At 43.5% G+C, this 24,462-nt stretch overlaps 2 protein-coding genes across 2 annotated transcripts; both read right to left on the reverse strand.

The window, feature by feature from the left end:
• Positions 1-274: 274 nt before the first annotated feature.
• LOC146359709 (proto-oncogene Mas-like) lies at positions 275-1,231 on the reverse strand. Its single transcript, XM_084831983.1, has one exon. It carries the CDS (start codon positions 1,229-1,231, stop codon positions 275-277), a length of 957 nt encoding a protein of 318 aa, XP_084688109.1.
• Positions 1,232-11,791: 10,560 nt separating this feature from the next.
• On the reverse strand, positions 11,792-16,172 carry LOC146359710 (proto-oncogene Mas-like). The gene is made up of 2 exons (XM_084818542.1): positions 16,121-16,172; positions 11,792-12,846 (listed from the first exon to the last, which is right to left on the reverse strand). The coding sequence occupies exons 1-2, from the start codon at positions 16,170-16,172 to the stop codon at positions 11,792-11,794; spliced, it is 1,107 nt and encodes a 368-aa protein (XP_084674668.1).
• Positions 16,173-24,462: the final 8,290 nt, after the last annotated feature.

Below are 24,462 nucleotides of genomic sequence, written 5' to 3' on the forward strand. Positions count from 1 at the left end.
CATTGGTACAGGGCAGGAGTGGGCAGAAGTCACTCCCCAGATGCTTTGACCTCCAGCTCCCAGCATTTCTGACCATGCTGGCAGGGGCTTCTGGGAGTTGAAGTCCAAAACATCTGGAGATTTGCCCACCCCTGGTAGAGGGCCCTAGGTGGGTGTTTTAGACATAATGAACATTAACAAAGTATCTGTAATACATTTATTCTGGAGTTGGATATACTAGCCAATGGTCCTGTGGGAATAATTCTTTACAATATCCCTCTATGAATAGTGCTTTTCATTTTGTTCCTGGGGCCCACATTATATGCTCTCCCACATTTCCTTCATCCAACAAAGCTCTCTCCAAAAATGCTTTGATGGCCTCGTTGCTGGCCATCTTTGTCTTCGAATAACCAACAAAGAAATATATAAAAGGGGTCCCAGAGCTGTCGATAGCATCAAGAAAATGAAAAATCAGAAAGACAACTGGTATGTGTACTTGTGGAACCCAGCGTGCTATGATCTCAATAATCCTCACTGAAGCAGCAAAAAGAAGAAACAGAAGAACAGTGGCTACAATCGTGATGTCCAGCTTTGCAGGAGGGGTTTCTTGCAATGTTCTTGACATTCTGATGAAGAGGATCAGTGTGGAAAAGATCATAATGGGAAGAAAAACGAGGAGGTTCACAATCACTCGGAACAATTTTGAAGGCTCACAACTGTGATTACCTTCACTGAGTGTTGCATCAAATTGTACATAGCAGGCAAAATATAACACCAGTGACATCAGGCAGGACAAGGCCCACAAAATGGCACACATAATTTCTGAGAGATACTTTGGCCGGTGGAGTTGATACCAGACAGGGGAAAAGACCATGAGGTACCTCTCAGCACTGATAGCTGTTAGCAGGTAGGTGCTAGCATTAAATCCAAATGCATGTGCCAGCTCCATGATGTGCAAATAGAAAAGGCTGATCGGAACCGCTTTTAAAAATAAAACAAAAACTGTAACATAGTAGCAGAGTACAGTCAGATCAGCAAGTGCCATATTCAGGAAATATACGGTGAACTTAGTTTTCTTGATCTTGCAGCAAAGAAGCCAGAAGACAATTATATTCCCAAGTAATCCTAAAGAGCAGATTGGAATAGATATGATCATAATTATTTTTTGCAAGTAGTATCCAGTCTCCAGTTGTGTCTCAGTGTTTTTGATTGACCCAATGGTGTGGAAAGACAGGGAATATGCCTCTGCCATCTTGAGGCTGTCAATGCCTTCAGTAGTTCTTCTCAATCTGCCAAAATCAAACACAGTTTGCCATTATGAAGATGCTGCGATGTTGGAATAGGGGTCAGAAACTTTCAAGGGGTTCACCTGGCAGGCAGGGACTGGACGTTTGTGTGATAATATTTCTCGGCCACCAGTTTTGGCTGGGAAAGGCTAATTTGGAATTCACCCTCCTCTCTTGGCTGCAAGGCTGGCCCAAGCCATTTAGCTGCCCAAGGCAAAGGACAAAATGGCACCCCCCCTACCCGGTCCATATACAAAGCTGACTGGATGGGCCGTTGAATCTTAGTTCAGCACTGGCAATGGAACAGCATCTTCCACCTGCACCTAAGGCAACAGGCAAGTTTAGGGAGCCCAGGACAGGCTATGTTGCATACACAGCTCTACCCTCTAAGAGAGGGGAACAGCCAGGGGACTCAGGAGAAACAGTATGGAGGCTGCTGCTGCAGCCCCCGTCCCCCAGCTTCTATCACCTGAAGTGTTTGCCTCATTCTGCCTAATGGTTGGGCCAGCTCTGCTTGGCTGGCTGTTCAGTACAGGATTGGGTGCCTTCACTAGAGGGCACAGAAAATGTTGGAGCCTAAAATACCTGGTATGGCTGTTCAAGGTTTCTAAAGTAAACCCTAGCATGTACTCATTCAGATATCCCCTAGAAAACAATTTCCTCCAGATGCCCCTATTCAAAGGATAAGGTAGCTAATCGCAGGTAGAAATTCTTATTGTGAAGTGGATGATTTCATTCATAGACGGCTATAGAAGCTGAATGGTAAATAGCCATAATAGCAGCATATTTTGCCTATACAGCTCTACTTCATGGGAATATTTGATACCAAATGTAGCCACATGTAAAAAAAACAGTGAAATGGGCATAATTATATTAGGTTAAGGGCGTAATCCTATGCATGTTTAGACAGAAAGGGCCTACAACTTCCAGCATTCTGAAATGCTGGGAGTTGTAGGCCTTTTCTCTGTCTAAACATGCATAGGATTGCGCCCTAAGATATCTATTATTTTATTTATGGTATCTATGTGCCACCCTATTACAAAAGGTTCTCAGAGCAGCTCATACAATAAAACAGGTTAAAAAACAACACTGAATACAATACAAATTTAAAAGGCCTCAGAAAATAAAATCACAATAATAACAATATAACATTCCTGGGAGAAGAAAAACGTCACCAAAAAGATAAACATTTTGAGTACTAGGTGAGCCTCCTTGAGGAGGGCTTTTCATAAATGGTGCCACAACTGAGAAGGCCCTCCTTTTTGTAGCCACCTGCCTAACTTCATTCGGTAACCGTTTGGTAGAGGGAATCAGAAGATGACCTAAGATAACAGATTCCACACTAGCCCAGTTTTGACCAAGTTCTGGCATCTTGCTATCTGTAACTAATTCAAGTGATTAAAAAATACAGTCTTCGTTACCTCAGAAATGGATTGGACAACTTTACCAGCATGTACAGAATTTGGAATTCTAATGCCTTCAGATTCTTATGAATAAGATATTGTAAGACAACATGAAACAATCCCTGGGATATCTAAATGTGATCATGGATTGGATCCTAGGTGTCCCTTCCATGCATGGAAGGCTACTTCGGTTTGTGGAAATGATTCCAGTCCAGTGGAGGCTCTCACTGGTGGATGGGGGAAAGATGATTTTATCTATCTATCTATCTATCTATCTATCTATCTACCTACCTACCTACCTACCTATCTACCTATCTATCTATCTCCTGCTCTGTATCATTACGATCTCAGGGTGGTATACAGATAAAATCAATTTAAACAGTATAAAACGATGTATAATTTAAATAGCTAAAAACATATTAAACCATTGAACAAGCTAATATCAATTAGAAAATCTGAAACAATAAAACAGTTAAAACAGTGTGCAACTTTAGGGAATTCAATTAGACCTCAAAGGCTTTGGTGAAAAGCCATGCTTTAACTTGGCATTGAAACGAAACCAATGTCTGCATCAATTGGGCCTCCAAGGGGAGAGCATTCCACAACTGGGTTGCCACAGCAGAGAAGGTCCTCTCTCATGTTCTTCCATATTGTATGTCTCACACTGGTGGGACTCGGAGGAGGATGCCTCCAACAGATCTAATTCCTCAGGCAGGTATATATAGGGATTTCCCCTCCCCACTGCAGGCCCCATGTCATCCCCTGAATGTTCCAGAGGGTCCCCCAACCTTCCAGTACAGATTTTCAGGAGTCACAAGAGGCTGCAGAGAGGAGGGAAAATTGGTCAAAAATCATCTACTTGCGATAGCGTCCTGTGAGCAGAAGTCCACTCATGGGAACTCAAAATTCAAGCCACTGTATTTCCTGAGATTTAATGGAATATGTTTTCAGTGTTCCTATCTGAAGGCATCTCAGAATCAATCCATGTCTTCCATCACAATCCCTTGATGACTTTACATGGAAGATGTGATGCCTGTCTTTTTGGCTGGTATGCCATATTTTTCCACCAGGTACCCAAAACATACTTCCCATGCCATCCTCAGATCCTATTGAGCCTTCTATTTGTGCAGCAGATATTATTATTATTATTATTATTATTATTATTATTATTATAGCTGTTTTAAATTATTTTAAATTTTTGTATGTTTGAATTTTGTTGTAAGTCACCTTGAGTCTTTTTTTTTTAGAAAGGTGTTTAAGAAAGTTTAATAATTAGATGATGATGACGACGACAACGACAGAATTTGGCAGTTGGCTGAATTCTTTCTAAGGGCCTAGTATCTTGGCTTCCGCTACCTCTCTGCTTCCATCTTCTATTAATCTTACACTAATTTGTATTTTATTAACTTGAGCACGCTCTGGGAGAGAGCAGACGACAGGAAGGCCTGGCATGCTATGGTTCATGGGGTCACGAAGAGTCGGACACGACTTAACGACTGAACAACAAAAATTTGTGTTTTGGGAACAGGAGCCTATTTATCTGTTGCTCTTCGCTTAATAACCAATGAAAAATAAGCAACCATTCTCCTCTTCTCGTATGATAAGCCTAGAAATCATTTCTGTGGCACAGTCAGCCAGGCCTGAGATAAAAGGCATTTAGAAGTAATGTGGGTAGGGCCAAGACCACTGGATTGAAGTAATTTATTTTTATGTATTTATGTATGTATGTATTTATTTATTTATTTCAATTCTATACTGCCCAATAGCCGAACCTCTCTGGGCGGTTCACAAAAATTAAAACCAAACAACACACAATAAAACAATTTAAAATATATAGAACATTAAAACCACAATATAACAATACAACCACAATACAACCTAGCAGCAGTGCAGGAGTTTAAAATACACATTTAAAACAGAAAAGCTAAAAATTTAGAAAGCTAAAATGCTAAAATGCCTGGGAAAATAAAAAGGTCTTCACCTGGCGCCGAAAGGAATACAATGTTGGTGCCAGGAGAACCTCACTAGGGAGCTCATTCCAGAGCTGGGGTGCCACAGCAGAAAAAGCCCTCCTCCTAGTAGCCACCCGCCTCACTTCCTTTGGCAGGGGCTCACGGAGAAGGGCCGCTGACGATGATCTTAAGGTCCGGGCAGGCACATATGGGAGGAGGCGATCCTTCAGGTAACCTGGCCCCAACTGGTCCCATCTCAGTGATTTGTCTGGACAAAGTTCCTAGCTATTGTGGAATGCTAGATGCCTGGGTCGAGGGGCTCACCCATATCTGGCTGGTAAGACTAGTGGTGTCAGGACATGTGGGTCATACTAGAGCTGTGCTTCCTAAGGTATTGTTTATCTCTCGTCGCCAGTGAACCTGAAACAAATGCAAAGAAGACTGGGAGATCAATGTGTCAACCATAATTCTGATGAGAGGATTTCAGAGAAAAGTTGCAGATGGAAATAGGATGTTTTCTCTTTTCCTTCATAGCCCTCGTCCCTCCAACACCAGCCTCCCATAGCTGCACCAGTGAACTGCCTAACACCATGGTCCTTAACAAGTCTATTAGCATGTCTTTTTAGCAGACACATGATGGTGTGACTAATAAAAATCTGGATTTATTTTTAAGAATTGATCAGAGCAGCTGCAAGATAAAAACAAAAACAAAATACTACCGTGATCACTCTCCAGTTTTCTTTTCTACCCTGTTTCATCATTCTTCTGCCCTTTGTATGGAGGTGTGTTGCTGCAAAGGGATGACCCACCTCAATGTGATGATGGATGCCTTATGTAACAAACAGAATATGAGATTTTCATGACCTCACAGAAACTGTTAGCTGCAGGTTAGTAAAGCTCACAGTGTCATTACTTTGGATTCATTTCAATCTAGCTCCCTATTGGAGTCTTGGATGGAGGTTACCTTGATCAGTCTGGTAGATGGCCTGTACCTGGAGAGGGACAGGGAGCATGTGACTTTGTTGATCTCCTTGGCTGTCTGTCCAGCTTTTGATGCCATCAGCCATGGTTTGCTCCTAGACTGCCTGCATGGGATGAGGTTGGGTCACAATGTCAATGCTGCATTATTTTACTATGTTTGTAGCCCACTTGGGGATTATTTTATAATGAAAAGCAGGTATAAAATGTCTTAAATAAATAATAAATAGATATTTTCAGTTTACTGCTCAATAGCCAACCAGGCATTTGCATAAACTTCAAACTCACATCAAAACACATATTCTGATTATGGGGACCTTATATACAAGCTGGGACAATAATTTGGTTTTATATAGCTCAAGCAGGGGCATCCCTAACTTCCCACGTAGTCTGGCCGAGAAACAAAAAACAGCATTAACTGTTATATTAGCTGCCAGTGCAGTCAAATGGGCAATCCAAGATCCAGAGTTTTTAAACATGACACCCAAATTTTCATATGAATCAACTTGCTTCAGCAACTGATTATCCAATTTCCAATGGCGTGTCTTCCTTCTCTTCCCAAACACCAGTTTTTTAGTTTTACAATAAATAACTTGTAAAATTCCCTAGTACGCTACAGGCTTAAGGCTCTCAGATGTCTATGCATTTGCAACAAGCATAGGACAGAAGAACAGCATCATCGGCATAGAATAGAATAGAAATACTCCTATCATTTAATTTGAGAGGGAAAAAACTCTAAACCAGAAAGAGAGGAAACTCTATCATTAAAATTAAATCAAAAGTGGTGATAACAGGCACTCATGTCATGCTCCCTTATTCACTATCATGGCTTCTGATAAACTGCCCCCTTGTAGTAACTCTGACATGAATTGTCATACAACCCTGAATTATCCTTAACAACCTATGGTCCATCTTCAAAAGAGCCAGTTTATGCCAAAGGCAATTTATTGCAAGATATGGAGTCAAAAGCCGCCCCAAAATGTACAAAGCTGGCGTAGAGAGAATGATATGACAGAGGAGTGCGTTTTCTTACCAAATGGTTCAAAAGGAAGCAGTGGTCAACTGTTGATGTACCATGGCAAAAACCTGTTTGTACTATAAAGGAATGAATTAATGAATGACTGAATGACGTTATCCTGCTCCTACCTGGTAGGCGGCTTCCAGAACAGCACTATTCTTCACTGCCCAAATTTCTTACATCATGGTTCTGCAGAGTTATATCTTGTCCCCTGTGTTCTTAAAGTCTATATGAATCCCATTTTATGGGTGAGGTCATCTGGGGATTTGGTTCATCCTACTGTCAATATGCTGGTGACAAAAAGCTGCGTTTCTCTTTTCCTTCCATACTAGGTGTGGCTGCCTTCTCTGTGAATAAGTGCCCAAAATCAATAATGGACTAGATGAGGGTGAATAGACTGAGGCTCAATCCAGACAAAATAGCAATGCTGATGGAAGGGACCCTCATGAAACCAGATTGGAGTAATATATCTGTCCAGGATTGGATCATACTTCTATGTGGGGAGCAGGTTCACAATGGGGGGGGGGTACCGTGAACCCAATGTTACTGCTGGGTTCACAGGCATCTGCCTTGGGTGGGTATGGTTTTCTACCAAATTTGGCTGGTATATCAGGTGTGCCCCATTCTGGAGATAAAGGAGATGGCCACTGCCTTGCATGCTCTGGTAAGCTTTTGACTTGACTACTAGAATGCACTCTGCATGGGACTGACCTTTAAGACAGTTTGGAAATTTCACTTGGTTCAGAACATGGCAGCCTGAATTTTGTGGGATGGTAGCTATGAAGATCCAAAGATCATTTTACACTGATTTTATATGAACTTAATTGGTCGCCACTTTGTTTCTGGACCAAATTAAAGTTGCTGTTTGTAATGGCCCCAATGGTCTCACCTCAGATATTTAAAAGAATATCTTTTCTCTTCTACCTCAACTCTATGAGTTGGGAGCTATTCAAGATATGTTACCTCAAATGCCACTTCTATTTGAGGTAAGGTTAACATCTACTAGAAATCAGGGCTGGCCCTACCATTGGTAGAGTGGTACAGACACCTCAGGTGGCAGATGCTGGGGAGGGGGCAGAGAATAGCAGCAATATGGGGCCCCTTGCACATCACCAGAAAAGTGGATAGGCACTACGAAAAAAGAGGACTCCAGTGCTGAAGTAAGATTCAGTTGCCAGTCTGGTCAGCTTCTGTACATGCCATTGGAGTGGTGTACCATCTTGTCCTTTGCACTGTGAGCATTGTTATTTAGTTGTTACTGTTCTCCCTGGTTTAATTTTGATTATGTTTTTGTTTTGTTGATGTATTATTTTACTATGTTTTATTGCTTTGGGGTTAATTTATAATGAAAAGCGGGTAAGACATTTCATAAATAAATAAAATGGAAGCATTCCACTCTATGGAAGCTTGGAGGGAAGCGGACTTAAGGCATGAGCCATCTCCTGAGTGACAGTGGCATGGGATATGAAGTCTGCCCCTAGCTATACTGTCTTATCTGAACTGGCCAATTAGGTAAGAGCGAAGGAGGGAAGACAGAAACAGAAGATATTTTGTGGGTTGGGAACCCTTTATTCAGTATTGGCTTAATAAGGCACAATTCGTCTACAGATTTTTCAGATAGCTGTAAATACATTCACATGCATAACATATTTCAGATAAGATTGGTTTCTATTATACATATTTTAATAACTGCACTTGCCATTTTAATGCTCATTCTCCCAGTTTGCAGCCTGTTGCTCTTGCTGTGGTTGTTGTCATTGTTTTAAAAACTGAACCCTTAAGAGTTTTAACAGAGAACCTGCCAACAGGCTGCTCTTTCTAGCTTAGCTTTTGGCTTCCGCTGATTCAGAAGCGCTGGTGGAGCAGGCTGCTTGATAATATAACTGGATTCCGCAATTACTGAGTTTGTTCTCTAATGGTGAACAAATCAAGCACATCCAGAATTATTTGTAGAAGCTCTTTCTCTTACGTGTCGTGCGTGTGCTGATGGGTCTCACTGAAACTGACCCCCCTGATCCTACAGATCAGAGGTGCAGAACCTCTTTCCACCCAAGGGCCAAAGGCCATTTCAGAGAAGCTCTCAGGGGCCCCATTCCAGTGGTGGGTGGCAAAAGGGGACAGGGCCAAAACCTCAGAATGCCAGCATTTTTTAAGTTAAAGCCCTTACAGCCAGTAACTAAACCTAAGGAGAGGCATTTCAACCTTGCAGAATGGAGAAAAATACACAAAAGCCTGGGAGCCACCAAACTATTAGTGTTTGCAGGAAAGGGGGGCAGGGGCAGGGGGCCTGGCCTTGTGGGGAACACCGGAAGGCCAGATTGGGACCCTTGGAAGGCCGGATTTGGCCCCCGGGCCTGCTACAAAGAAGCCCTCTTCACATAAAGATTATGTGAAAGGGCATCATGCATAGAAGGGGACGCAGGCCCTGCCCTAGAAATGGTGTGGCTCATCAGCCCTGCCCCTGATAGCAGCCTCTACACGGGTAGACTTTCTACATGTTCTGGAACCCTGTACAACTGGGGTTCCAGAATGCATGAAAAGCCCAGGTGCACGGAGGTGTTGTCTTCTCATATTAAGCTATGTTACAGGTTCTATGGGAGGGTTCTGGCAACTTGTAGTTAGGGTTGGATGGGCACCCCCCATCTGGGTTCTGCAGGTGCCTGGCAAGCCTCTGTCCCCGTTCAGACACCCCCAGACCCATGCCCAACACACACCCCCGCTCTCCGAGCCACCCGCACTCCCCCCAGGCCCATCTGGCAATCTCTGCAGCTGTCATTTTGCGAAAAAATGGTGCCCGCAAATATGCACACGTTTGCTGTTATGCAAAATGGCACTGTGAATGGCCGATACACTCATGTTACAGGCTCGTGGCAGCAGGCAGGGGTGGGGGGGACTCCTAGACCTGATCAAGCACCTGCACCATCCCTACTTTTAGTCTCTGCCCAAGATCACACTGGCATCAGAGTTCTGCAATGATTCTATAACACTTCTGGGTCTTCTTTTATCAGAAAAAAACCCATATGCAGACTTTTTAAACACACACACACACACACACACACACACTACTGTTCCAATACAGGTAACTTGAGAGATATCTTAATATTTTAGAAGCCATACATTAGAAAAGCATTGTTTCAAATAGCTCAGGTAACCACTACAACAATGAGTTGCATCCAGAGGTGTCTTGTGTGAGCGGAAGAGCACTTCCCCTTGCGAAAGGCGGCCCTGCCAAATTCCTCCCATTTCTCCATCCTACTGTAGCCTGCTGTGCCCATCTGATGCCCTTCCAGGAGATCCATGAACCCTCGGGGCAGGGCAGGGGGCTGAAGTGGGGTGTAAGAAGGAGACTAGAAAGCCCCATTTAGGGTGGCCAATTATGAATAGCCAAAAAAAGGGAAACACATCACCAAAAAATTGGACAAAAGAAGTTAATGATTTTCATAAAATTTTCATACGTTAATTTATATGTATAGAAGTAAATTTAGAAATAGAAATACAGTACATCTCACCACAGAGTGGAAGACTGTGACCAGGTGACCTGTGTGCTTGCCTGTTTAGCCTGCTGTCCAGGTGCTGTTGATGGGCAACAATTCCTACCGCCCTGTTCAAACCAGAATTGGACAGGACCGCCCTTCACACAGAGGACGCCTTCAAAGAGAGGACAGTCCTCTGGCAGCCCTTTGTAAAAGTGGCCACTCTAGCACCGGAGGCCTGCTCAATCTTCTCTGGATCCAACCCATTTTCAGACTGAGGGTAATGTTTCTGACATCTTTCTTAACATGCCACCCAACATTTTACTAAAAGAAAAAGGGAGAAAAAAATAATCGTTAACAACTTGTCAGAAGCAAAAGAATGCTGAATATACCTAAGAATATGTATTTTTAAAAACTCTATGAAGTGGCTACTTAGGAAGACCATGTGCAATGAAGGAATTGTAGATACACGTACAGAAAGGAGATGTGGGGCAATGGATGTTATAAGAACATAAGAAGAGCTGTGCTGGATCATGCCGAAGGGCCATATACTTCAGTGTTCTGTCCCCTGAGTGGCCTATGGGAAGCCCAGAAGCAGGACACAAGTGCAATAGCTTCCTCTTGCTCGTGTTCCCTAACAGCTGGTATTCAGAGGCAACATATAGCCATCATGACTACCAGTCACTGATAGACCTAGCCTCCATGCTATGATCCCACAGAAATACTTCAGCTGCCTGAACCTGACGGTCGCTCAGAAATAAATCCACGCAGGTTGGAAGGGACTACAGATGGAACCAGGAGGCAAATTCACAATAAAGGTCCAAGCCAGGCTGTCCAGGAAAGAAAACAGGATACCTGAAGGGTGATGTTGAACTTGTAATAAATATTTGATTTCACAAAGGTCAAGGGCTGCTAGCCTGTATGCCAGCCTTCCCCAAGCTGAAGCCTGCCAGATGTTTTGGACTTCAACTCCCATCAGCCCCAACCAGTGGAGGCTGGTGGCTCTGATTTCAGTGGGGCAGTGAATCCGCTCTGCTTTTACCTTGGATACCTCCTTTAGATTTCTGACTGGTTCTGACTGAAACCCAGAGCGGCTGCACTGCCCTAATGAGATTGGAGCCACCAGCCTCTACTGGCCCCAGCTAGCATGCCCGATGGTCTAGAATGCCGGGCGTCATCGTCCAAAACATTTGGAGGGCACCAGGTTGGGGAAGACCACTGGATGCCTTTGTGGGGATGGAACCGAGGTCCAGCCTCTTGGAGATTATCCAGGGTAAACAGTCATTGTCCGATTGCCTTGGAAAAAAAGCAAAGTTAGAGCCAAACAAAACTTTCTGTCTACCATGCATGGTGGAGCCATATGTGCTAGTTTTCTTTTCCTCCATGTAAGTGTGCATGGTCCCCATCCAAATCAGGCCCGTGCGCACTTACACAAAAGTAAATAAAAATAGCACTCGTGGCCTCACCATGTGTGCTAGACAGAACATTTAGTTTAGCCCTCATATATTATGGTAAATGGAACAAACGGGGTGGGGGAATCTGAATGAGAAACAGCTTGGTAGCAATAGGTAAGGAAGTCTGCAAGAGCACTGGCAAATCTTCCTGTGGCAAGTAACAGATTCCTAGAGCAAGCGTCTGTATCAAACAAAACCTCTTTCCATCACATGGATATCTGGAAAGCTTCTTTTACTGAGACAGACTTTCAGGCCTCCTGTTCTTTCCTCATGTGTCCTTGTGCCACCACATCTATCTCATCCTTGCAGGATCTATAAAGCACCATACTGAGTGTTTCCCGAGATGCCCGATGTTTCTTTCTTCCAACAAGAAAGTAAACAAAAGGATTCACACTGCTGTTGATGAAGTTAAGGAAGGCAGCACATTGAAGGAGAGTCCAGATGGAGTCCATTGATGGATGCCAGTATCCTATCAAACTTATCAATCTGAAGGGCATTGCGAAGATGAGGAACAGGGCAACGGTGATAACAATAGTGAGGTAAAGGCGTGCTGGAGACTTTGGCTGTGAATTTCTCCGTATTTTGACAAACAGGCTCAAACTGCAAAGGACCATGATTGGAATAAAAATCAGGGAAATGGTAGTAAGGAATATCTTTTCAACAAATCTGTCAGATTCTGAGAAAAATGATGAACAGCAGGTGAAATATTCCACTCCAGTCACCAAACAGGAGAGAACCCATTGAAGAGCACATGACAGGCCCGAGAGATGTTTTGGACGATTAAAATGGTACCAGAGTGGGAAAAAAGCACCCAGACATCTCTCAACACTAATGGCTGTCAACAGGAAAAAACTGGTGGTGTAGCCAAGAAGAGCCAAGATATCTACTGCAGTATACAGGTATATGTCAAAAGCTAGTGTTCCTGATTTAGTTAAACTGAAAACAAAGAATAAGATGTAACAGAACAGTACAATGAAATCAGCAATGGCTAGGTTCAGTATGTACACAGAGTATGTAGTCCTTTTGATTCTACAACAGAGAAACCAGAAAATGGCTCCATTGCTGACTAGGCCCAGAATGGTGACAGGCATAATAACATAGGCCAAGATTTGGATGATGTCATCAGCTCTTTCAGTCCTATTCTGTGCTTGTGTCTCGTTTATCTTTGATACATTGGCAATGTGGATGGACAAGGAGCTTGTCTCTGCCATCAGGACACGTCTGGTGTGCACAGTAGTTCTCCCTTCCCTGTAAAAATAGAAAATAATTCCATAATTAGTATTGCTCAGTATTGGTATTATAGCTAAGAAAGTTTGGAAATGCCCATCTAGCAAGAAAAAGATCTCTGTGACTGGTATAGAGAGTCTCTAATGCAGGGGTGCAGAACCTCTTTGAGTCCGAGGGCCAATTTCAATTTTGGAGAAACTCTTGAAGGTCACATTCCAGTGGTGGGCAGGGCTGAAGACAAAAGGGGTGGGGCCAAAATACTCCCCCCACAAAAAACCACCCTAGCATATTGTAGCTTAAAGCCCTTACTGCCGGTAACTAAGCCATAGGAGAGGCATTTCAAACTTTTAGAATGGGGAAAAACTGCACAAAAGCTGGGAAACCACCAAATGATAAGTGATCGTGGGAAAGGGGGTGGGGCATTGTCATCTGGGGAACCTCAGAGGACTGGATCTGGATCCTGGTCCTGAGGTTCCTCAGCCCTGCTCTAGAGGGTCACCCCCCCCATCTCCAAAGACAGATATGTAGGTCACTGACCTGCTCTCACCTTCCCTTTTTCAGGACTGCCTTCATCAGTTGTGTAAATGTATTCCCATAGATAAAGACTTGGAGGGGCAGATTTGGCCAGTGGGAGGGCCAGAGTTGCCCTGGGGCCTGACATTCTGCAGCCCTGCCCTAATGGTCAGGCAGGAGAAAGTCCTTATGGATAAGGGGCCAATTTAACTAAGTCTGGGGCACTGTTTGAAGAGAGAGCTAACAGCCTTCACAATATTTTATTTTTAGCTGAATGAGATGTATAAGATAATGAATGGTATAGTGAATGTAGATTGAGAGAATGAAAACAAAATGAATCAAGTGGTGCAGCCCAAGACATTCTGCTGCCTGAAGCAGAGCCCCAATGGCACCCACTCACCCCTTACTAAGAGCTTTTCTACATGAGGCTTTTATTTGGTGCTTGTGATTGCTCACTCACAGTAGTTTGCGGGTCCTTTACACAACAGCGTCATCCTCCAGGGCCTCCCCCATGCTTTGCGATCACTATCACTTCTTTTCTCCTTAATGGGGAAAGTGTGGTATTTTTTCTGAATGGCCTATATAACACCATAGAAATCTCATGTAGGATTGTGCAATTCTGCTATACCATAGCACCGCCTAGTGGTTGTATAATGGAACATATAAAAAGGCAGAGAAAGAAAACCCGGGGATGGGGGCAGAACGTGTAAAGGAGTTGAACTTAATCCTGCAAAGAATCCAGAAGCAGAAGCCTCAGTAAAGATGCAGGTTAAAAACTTCTTGTAGAAAAGCCCTAAGGCCGACAAATATGCTAAAGAAGTCCTGCTGCATCATTCAGACCCCAGCCCTTGCTTTCATCCATGCCCTCTTGGGTTGCTGCGCACCCTGCAACTGGGTCTACCACAGGTGAAATGGCAAAGCCATGGTACAGATCAGAGGAAACAGAGGGGGGGATTGCAAATGGGGAAAGCCGATTAAAGGATGGTGGAGCCGACCAAGACAAAGATATGTTACTTGCACTTAAAATGTTAAAAAGTTCACTTCTTTATTTTGGCTTCATGAAAAACACCCAAATAGCATATTCCTGGAAGAGGCAGCAGCGGTGGAAGTGCATGTGACTTATCCATTGGGAATATGAAGTACACAATGTTTAAACAATGAGGGTAGGTTAAAAGTTGGAAAAAGAAAGATTCAAACTAGAAACGTAGGAAGCTGCCTCATACCAAGTCAGACCGTCGATCCATCTAGCTCAGTATTGTCAACAGTGACTGGCTACAGCTCTCTAGGGTTTCAGGCAGAAAGTTTTCCAGCCCTATCTGGAGACATCGGGAATTGAATCTGGGACCTTGAGCTTGCAAAGCGTGTACTCTGCCACTGAGATATGGCCTTTACAGTTCACACATGGTGTACACAGAAGGTAAAAAGAAAAGTGATGAAAAATGTCTTACATGGAGAACTGTAGGACTGATTCTGATACAGCGCTTCAGACACTCCTATAAAGTGTACTTTAAGAACACATGTGTCTCTGTTAACGTGATCTCCCGGCAGCCAACTGATTTGGAGCTGGGAGCCAGGGCAGAAGAAAACTGGCAAAAGTATGATACATCTTCCATTGAAACCCCTCTTCCATGAAATCAGTGCATGGAAATAACTCCAGATATGTATCCGGTATGCTAAGAAGAACAGAAATACTAGCAGAGTGATTCAATTCCCAGCTTAGGGCCACTGGACAGAGATGGAGTTGCTCATCACCACCGCTACTTCCATTTGCCTATGGACCACAACAGTGCAGCAGTGTAGTGAATCTGTACCAGTGCAGTGACACTTTTACACCAGTGGGAGAGCAGAACCCTTATACTGGTGGGAAACCATAAGTGCAAGGGGGAAAAGTGGATGGAGCAGGAGAATGGAAAAAGAGGAGTGAAACATCATCAAGATCTTGTGTTCCCCCAGGGTTCATTCACATTGCCTGCAGTGACACAAAGGTACACCTATGGAAGGGACAGTATAACTGAGATTATCCCCACTACAGGTTTGCAGCAACAGAGACTAGTGGAATACAGCTCTTCTTCCATGGCATCACATTTGTGCCTTTCTAGAGTACGTGGCAGACAGGAATGTAGCACATGCAGCAGTACCTAGCATGGAGATGTAGTCTCCAGATTCTTGAGAAAGGGGAGATCTTGGCTTCCCTGCTTTTTGTGGCTCCCAGTCGGAGCAGTTACTGCTGCGGTTACTGTAAAAGGGAGCCATGAAAAGTGGGGGAGCCAACATCTCCCTTTTTGGACTTGCTGGAGACTCGGGGAAGTGCTGAATGGAAGAAGGACACTGACAAGTGTCAGTTCAATATTTAAAACCCAGAGGATCACTGAGCCAGGAGGGGGGGATATATTGTCCCCCACCCCCCCGTTTTTGGCACACCTAATTCTCCCAGTCCCTGTCAATGGTGCACAAATTAGCCAATATGCAGTCTCACCTTGTCAGTTTCCTTGTATGTTTCCTTGCTCACTTTGACAGCTGAAACATACAAGGACATTGACAAGGCAAGGGTACACATACCAGACAGCCATAAGTGCACGCTTGTGAAAGACGGACCAAAAAAATAATAAAAATTACAAACACAGTTGCACAATTTTCTGGGGCCTAATAATAATAATAATAATAATTCATTTGTACAAGTTTCTGGGGCAAAAAAAATTAAAAAGAGTTGGCAAACAAGTGACAGCCCCTTCAAAGTGCCGTTTGGCATCGTTGGAGGGGCAGTTGCTGGCAAGGGGGGCTTGAGGCAGTAGGAGCGGGCGTAATTGCCAAGAGCAGCAGGAGGGGTTGCTGCTCACCAGAGCTCACAATGAAATGGCTGTCCTGGGTTTGGACAACACTCCAACCCATCGTGAGTTGTACAACCCCTACAACAAGCCATGGGTTGTCAGGATGGCTGCTTGTCAGAAAGTAAGCCACCCTGGGGAAAGTGGTCTGGGTTTAGACAACATGATAACCCATGGTGGCTATTTACCCATGACGGAGTGTCGTGTTGTGCAGACCCAGTCAGTGATGTAAAGCCTTTTTATTTATGCAAGCTGCTCTCCAGCAACTTGCAGTCTAGTGGGTTCTCTGCACCAGCATAACTTTATCCAATAACATAAAGTATATTACCTTCTTTGTATCTCCATCAGGTTCCTCCTTAACTATCACCTGAAAACAGCCATTCCATCAGAGGGAGAGACAGGACGCAGGGCCCCTCCATCTACTCAGCTGAGAGACTAGTAACTTTTCACTCCTCTTCTTTCACTCACTCCTCTTCGATTCTGGGTGGCTATTATAAGAACTTTGTAACTGTAGGAATTGGTGTCTGAGTTCCACCCCCCTTCCTTCCCAATCCCCCTTCACCCCCTTTTGTGTTATGTTTTTTAGATTGTGTCTTTTAGACTGTACGCCTGAGGACAGGGACTGTCTTGTTTTCTTTATTGATAATAAGCCACTTTGGGGAGCCTTTTTGGCTGATGAGCAAGGTAAATGTGCTTCAAATAAACAAATAATCCCTTAATCTTTGAGACTGCCACAGTGGTCTCCATCTAATTAACTGATATAGAGATTAGTGTACACTACAGAAATACAACATATCAACGGGATTACTCACGTTTTCCTACAGTGGCCTTACATGAGCCTTACGTGGCCAAAAAAGGAAGCAATTTCTTTATCTTCTAATTCCATTTGTGATTTCAAAACCTTGTGTGAGAAATGCTGCTCTTTAATGTGAGAAATCTATGACCCTAATCTGAAGGTCAGGTTTCCATGATTCCACAGGGATTCTCTCAATCCCCTCGGTCTGAAAGCAGTTTATAGCAGAAGACCAGTGTCCAAATTTGGATTCCCTACGTTTGGAATTCAACTGTAGCAGTTAGAACACTGCAGGAGGAGGTGCCAGGGAGCGGCAGCGGAGGGCGGGGGGGATGAGAGCCAAGAGAAATTCTTTAGCGAGCATACCCAATTTGTCCCAGAAGCAAAGAGATAAATATGCAGTGTTGGCCTGAAGCTAATACCTCAAGAGACGAGCCAAGGCCAGATCAAGGCCCTGATGGGCCCCAGGGCTAGCCGTCTGTAGTGAGCCACCTACTCTGCCACCAATACACACACAGAGTAGCCATGTACAATAATAACGCAAAAACATTTTTCACTACATATTTTAGTGGAAACCATCTTTCATGCGTTCCAGGAACCTAAAGACTAATATTTCTTCCATGGAAGAGAACTCAGCTACAGACACAAGCTTCGCCTTTTACAGCATACAGCACACAGACACAAAAAACAGAAACACATATCCAAGTGCCTTCTCTCTCTCCATCCATCCATCTCTCTCTCTCTCTCTCTCTCTCTCTCTCTCACACACACACCACTCAAGGAAGAGACTCACTGCCTCATTCAGACACAGCAGCCAAACAGGACACACACATACACAGCCAGTGCTGGCCCAGGACATTTTGCTGCCTGAGGAGGACCAGCAAATGCCTCCCATTTCTCATTGGATAATCAAGGCCAGTCACTATCTCTCAGCCTAATCTACTTCACAGGATCATTGTGAGGGTAAAAAATGGGAGATCTTTCATTCCTGGAGGAAAGGCAAAACATGAATATAATAAAATAAAGTAAATCATTCTGTACTAGAAAAACATAATTGTCTTACACTATGTTCATAATAAACCTCTTTAGCATGTAAAATGGCCACCTGTGCATTACATTACTGTGTGCACTTATTTATATGCATGTGCAGTAAACACAAGATGTATCCAGTACCCCACTTGGAAATTTACAGAGACTCTGGGGAGGAAGCCTGAAGATTGACACCAACTCTTATAGCTCATATTGAACAGTCAAAATCTGAAGAACATCCTCCTGCTTCTCATATGCCCCATCTGTATGCCTCCATCTTCTGCATGGACATCAATTGAAATAAACTTTATTAACAGCAAAAAAAAGAAAAAGTCTTGTGGCGCCTTTGAGAGCTTTTCTACAAGAGGCTGTTAATTTCAGTTTCCTCGCAGAATTGAGATCCGAGGTCTACACAAAGACCTCGGATTTTCCTTTCTTGCTTTTCCACTACATGACCTCTAAGTGGAGCTTTGCTATAGTGGAATAGCTCAAATACGCAAGGAGAAACAGCATTTTGAGAAATAATACCCCATTTTACCCATTCTTTTTTAAAAATGGGAAAGTGCTCTGAAAAAACAGAAGTGAAATTGGAGAATCACGACATCATCTAAAGAGAACATAAACAACCAGTACAATAAATACCTCGTGTAGTAAGGCTCAAAGACTACAACGTTACAAATGCAGAAAAAAGAAATTAAAGGGGGGGGGCGGTTTGGCATGAAATAAGACCTGAGCTAGAAATAATATGAACTCTAATTATTTCTGCTACCCATTGTTTGGGACTGGATATGCAACTCCCCATTCACAGCTACACTAAAATTCTGGCTTTCCCGATTGTTTTTTATGGGCAGTAATCACTATTCCTTGAGGGCAGACCCCCCCCCCCAGGGGAGGGGTTCAAAATGAACCATAAGGTCCCTTTTGTAGACATGTGAAGACTCTGTACTTATTTCTATGGTCAAATGTTGATCACTGCGGCAACTTCACTCATTGGCTAAACACACTGAAAGGTGGCAGCCCACTCATTTCTCACAAAACGATTTGACAAAGCCATTATCCACTTCTCACATCAAACGATTGGAATGTGCCTGAGTGTTTTAACTCATATCTCAGGTTCTACAAGGGTTAGAGACGCACCCCTTTTTATTATTACTACCTGAAAACCGGGAATGTGGGCTATCTAGTGGGGCCCCTGGGATGATGGCCGAGGGGTTGCAGCCCCCTTAGCCCTATGGGTAATCTGGCTATGAGAAGAACGCAACTCTCTGCAATCATAAAAGACTCTTCTTATTTCCAGCTTGAGACTGCAAGTGCCTTGTCCACTAATGATACTAATGTCATCTTGTTCCTAAAATGTAAAGCTTGTAACAGGGGGTGGGCAGACCTCAGACTTGTGAGATGTGCTCTGTTTATTAGTAGAACCCTGAGATCCACCAACTGGAGTCTGGTACAAAAGACTTACACTTAGAATTAAAGAATTCTGTGCCCAGGAATTTGTTCTGAGTAACAAGTGAGTAACAGTAAGCTCATAGTCCTTTCACACAAAACCCCAGTCCTGGTTACCTTAAGCTTTCTTCCTTTCAGCAGTATAATTTAGGGCAAGTGTGTGTGTGGTGGGGGGGGAGTTGTTTTGTTGCCTCCTCAGAAATCCTTGCAGATCTATTGCAAATCATTCAGAGATCTACCAGCAGATTCAGATCTATCTTTTGCCCATCCGTAACCTATAACACTATGCATCAGGGGTCCCCAGCATAATGGTCCCCAATGTGGCACCTGCAGGTACCCACAAAATGTATTATTATTATTATTATTATTGTTTTTTTTTAATATACATACATGGATTTGTATATATCTATAGCAACGAATACATATAATTTCTAGCAATTATCCATAGGCTTCAACAAAAGCAAACCAAATATAGAAATTAGTATCCATTTAAAGGTGGCGTCTATATGCCACCTGTTCAACTGTTGAAAGCGTTGTAAGGTCCTCAGTCCATTGCAGTATAGGAGGTGAGTGTCAGTCCTTCCAATGTTGTATTTTTATCAGTCTTTCAGCTGTCAAAAGGGCACAGAGAATCCATTTATGCTGGCCATTTGTTAATTTCAATGATGCAAGTAAATTATTTAAAAGAGTTTGTACATCAGTGAATATTAAAGACTATCCCAGTACAAAATTGATCTGTGTAATACCCTCCTCCCCCAAAGAAGTAACTACTGGACATTGCCAAAACATATGTTTCAAAGGAGCATTAGCTGTGTTGCACTGCCAGCAATAGACAATCCCTTATTAAAGAGACGTTGCAGTGTCCGATAAACACAGAAGTTTTTGCTGAATATGATGATGCAGTCTGAGATCAATAGACATGATAGGTAGACACCAAAGCAGTGATCCGCTGGTTAGGCATTTTGTTGTGGTGCCCACAGCAGTTTCTGAAATTCCCAAATGCGCCCATGAGTGTAAAAAGGTTGGGGACCCCTGCTCTGCATGATGCAAACTTAATCGTGGATGACTCAGCAGCTGAATCTGTGAACCCACTTGACAGGTTTAAGGAGAAGAGCCATAGCTCGGTGGTAGACCACCTGCACTGCATGCAAACGGTCCCAGGTTCAATCGCTAGTGTCTCCAGAAAGGGCTGGAAAATACCTCTGCCTGGATTTCTAGAGAGCCACTGCCAGGACATCTGGGACTGAACCCGGGATCTTCTGCAGATTCACAAATTCAGATCTTGAGTCATCCGCTGTAAGTAATAAGTGACATGCATACATGTGAAGTAGCCCTTAGTTTGCCAGGAGCTAATAGACTGGGCTAGATGAACCAACAGCCTGATGTGGTAAAAGGCAGCTTCCTCTGCCTACACGTGCAAAAACAGAGGTGGAAGAGTTCGGAGGTCATAGAGTGGATTGCGGTACTTCAGACTGAAGATGGAAGGTATCTTTTTTTAAATATTTCCCTCAAGTAAGGAAACTCTTGACAAGTTAAAACACACACACACACACACACACACACCTAGCATAAGAAGGAGTGACCTCACATAGAACCTTCCTCAGTGTGGATAGTATCATTATAGAGTTTAGTCACTTGGTGGTGCTGGACTGAAGTTGTATTTTGGTGGAGTCGGGAGTTTTTTGTTTTGTTTTTGTTGGAGAGAGGCAATCAAGTTCTTGCCTGGCTTCCTGACTGATGTATCCTCTAAGGCAGAGGCGGGCAACCACCACCCACAGGCTACATGCTGTCCTCAGCCTCCCTCTCAGCCTGCAGGAGAAAGAGAAAAGTTGGCAGGCAGGTAACCAGGTCCAGAGCCTCCGCCCCACTACCAATATGCACCCACCACCACTTTCTGCTGAGGGAATGTGACTCTCAACTTCAAAAAAGTAGCCCCCACTGCTTTTAACCTTCCAGAAAACAGTGTCAGAAATCAAGTGTTATACCCATAAATTCCTAACAAAATAAAGAAAAAATGCCACATTTCACTACACCGGAAACCTTCAGAGATGAGTGAACTACTAAATGTTTCAACAGTATTTAATTGTTGATTTTTTAAATAAAACCAGGGGCAAGGGGAGCTGTGTGCATAGTGGCACTACATAGTTTAATCACAAGGGGTTGTATCTGGGAAGAGACGGGAGTTTCTTCTTACTGTTCTGTTCTTGTTAAAGAGAAAAATGAAGTTCTTGTCTAGCTTCCTGAATGGTGCATCCTCTAAGACTTAGGGCTTGTCTACATGAAGCTTTTAACCCGCCACTTTACTGAGACTTCTGCTTTTGGATTGTTTGCGGGTTTAAGATTGGCTCCTTTACGAGTTTTTTTTTCCCCCTGGAGTTTTTCCTTCTCTGCCTTTCTCTGTGTTCTCCTATACAACCACTAGGTGGCACTGTGGTATAGTGGAATTGCACAATTACATGAGATTTCTATGGCATTATAGAGGCCATTGAGAAACAATACCATACTTTACCCATTAAGGAAATGGTAACAATGGCGGTAATGGTCACAAAGCATGGGAGAGGCTCTGGGGCCTGTTTCCACAAGCAATTTACTCCGAACTGGCAGCATGTGGAGGTCGTTAAGGATACATGATGTTGTGGCCATCCAGCAGCCACACTGTAGCTTACTGCAGAAAAACCAGTTTTCCTGAGACTGCTTATAGTCTGATTCTTTTTCTTAATTTGGCTTGTCTGCACTTCTGTTGTGGTGTACACCAACCCTCTGCATTTACACCAGTATGTATTGTTAGCCCTGCCCAGAGGTGTGCCTTTCACCGTGACCCCAGGCAAGGAGTGTTTTCCCAGTGTTTTCCCTGTCTGTGTTTCCCTGAAGTGTCTGCCATTTCCTGGCTGGGGTCTAGAGTTCTTTTTTTTCTTTTCTTTTTAAGTAAAGGATTAAACCGAAACAGTGCTTTAGCATGACATTGCGAGCCAAAGTAAGCACTCCACATTCACCAGCAGCAGCCACCCGTGGACTGTGAACTGTACTTTTAAAGTCATTACTCTGTCAGGGGCTACTACACTACTAAAAGTGCCATGGGGTGGCGTGTACATTTATTTATTTATTTCATTTCTATACCGCCCAATAGCCGAAGCTCTCTGGGCAGTTCACAAAAACTAAAACCAAACAACACACAATAAAACAATTTAAAATATATAGAACATTAAAACCACAATATAACAATACAACCACAATAAAACCTAGCAGCAGTACAGGAGTTTAAAATACAGATTTAAAACAGCAAAGATAAAAATTTAGAAAGCTAAAATGCCTGGGAAAATAAAAAGGTCTTCACCTGGCGCCGAAAAGAGTACAATGTAGGCGCCAGGCGAACCTCACTAGGGAGCTCATTCCAGAGCCGGGGTGCCACAACAGAAAAAGCCCTCCTCCTAGTAGCCACCCGCCTCACTTCCTTTGGCAGGGGCTCACGGAGAAGGGCTTACATCTATAAGAACTTACATCTATAAGTTCCAGCCAGATTGCAGTTCCAGAGGTAGTTACCGCAGAATCCTCAGCTGTGCATTTAGAAAGCATCACTATCACGTGATAGCAAAAAAAAGCCCCAGTCTCCAGCACAATTCTACCCGCTCCTCACTATCTTATTATAACACTGTTGTGCATTTCTCCAGGAATGAACATACCCCATATGTCGGTATCTTGCTTTCACTGTATATCTCAAAATAACACTATCACACATTTCCGCTATCGTGTGAAAGTGCTATAGCACAATTGCGCATTAGTTCAGGGGCTTCTGCTAACTTCCATTGTGGTCAATGAGGCTTTTTCATGAAATTGCACTGTCACATATTTGCGCTATCACGTGATAGTACATTTATTCAGGGGTGCCTGCAAATGCGGAAGCCCGGTTTTTAGAGGGAAGGGGGGGGAAATGGGCAGAATCGGGTATAGGTTGGGGAAGTCTACTCAGCAGTAACTCCTGTTGTGGTCAATGAGGCTTGTTCCTGAATTTACTGAGATTGCCATTACGCCAAAAACACTAAGTAGACCCAGGGTACATCATCTCTTCATCGGGTGAAAGGCATAGGAACTCCCTAATGGCTGTGAAGCGCTATTTCCGAAGCTGTGTGTCTCTGCTGTTTGGTTCAAGGCTTTTCGGGAGTAATTAATGCCAGCTTCAATCCTTTGCATCATCGCCTAACCAGAGCTTCAGGGGGCAGGAGAAAGGGGAGTAGAGCCTGGAGTGGGGAGCCTCTCTTATTGGTTGAGCAGCCCTTGCCAGTCTGATGACACTCACTTCCAATCCCCACCCACCCCACCAGGAAGTATGTTTCTGTCAATCGCTTATAACGGTGCGGTGCACTCCTTTGTGGAGCCCTGCAGGAAGCCATGCTGATTCCATGAAAAATCTGGTATTCCGCCACTTGTTTTACCCTTCTGTTGTCATGGAAACACTGCCCCAGTCTAAAAATGTTGTTCCTATTGGGATGCTCTTGTATACATTTCATTTGGCAAACCCAGCTACTGAATCTTCACTAGCGTTACATTGGTGTTTCTTGCAAATACCAGTGTGTCAGCTATTGGGCAGTATAGAAATGTGAAAATAAATAAATAAATAAATAAATAAATAAATAAATGGTGTTCTGTGGCTTTTTCCAAAAAATATAATTGAAGTTTGCAAATCCTTTGTTAATTGGATAACAATTACTTGAACTTCCAAAGGCTTTTGATAAAGTCCCTCCTGAAACTTAGCAGTCATGAAATACGAGGAGAGGTCCTCTTATGGATCGGTAACTAGTTAAAGAACAGAAAGCAGAAAGGAGGTTTTAAAAAGGCTCTTACAAAGGAGGACATGTAAACAGTGGGTTCCCCAGGATCTGCTGGCCCCAGTGCTTTTTAACTTGCTCATAAATAATCTGGAGTTAGGGGTGATCAGTGAGGTGGCCAAGACACCAAATTATTTAGGATTGTTAAAACAAAAAGGGTATGTGAAGGACTGCAAAGGAATCTCTCCAGATTGGGGGGAGAGGCATTAAAATGGCAAATGTGGTTCAATGTAACCAAGAGTAAAGTGATGTACATTGGGGCT

This window comes from Heloderma suspectum, chromosome 1, assembly GCF_057233095.1.
Source record: "Heloderma suspectum isolate Gila_16-S chromosome 1, 16-S_ref, whole genome shotgun sequence".
In the NCBI taxonomy this organism is placed as follows: Eukaryota; Metazoa; Chordata; class Lepidosauria; order Squamata; family Helodermatidae; genus Heloderma; species Heloderma suspectum.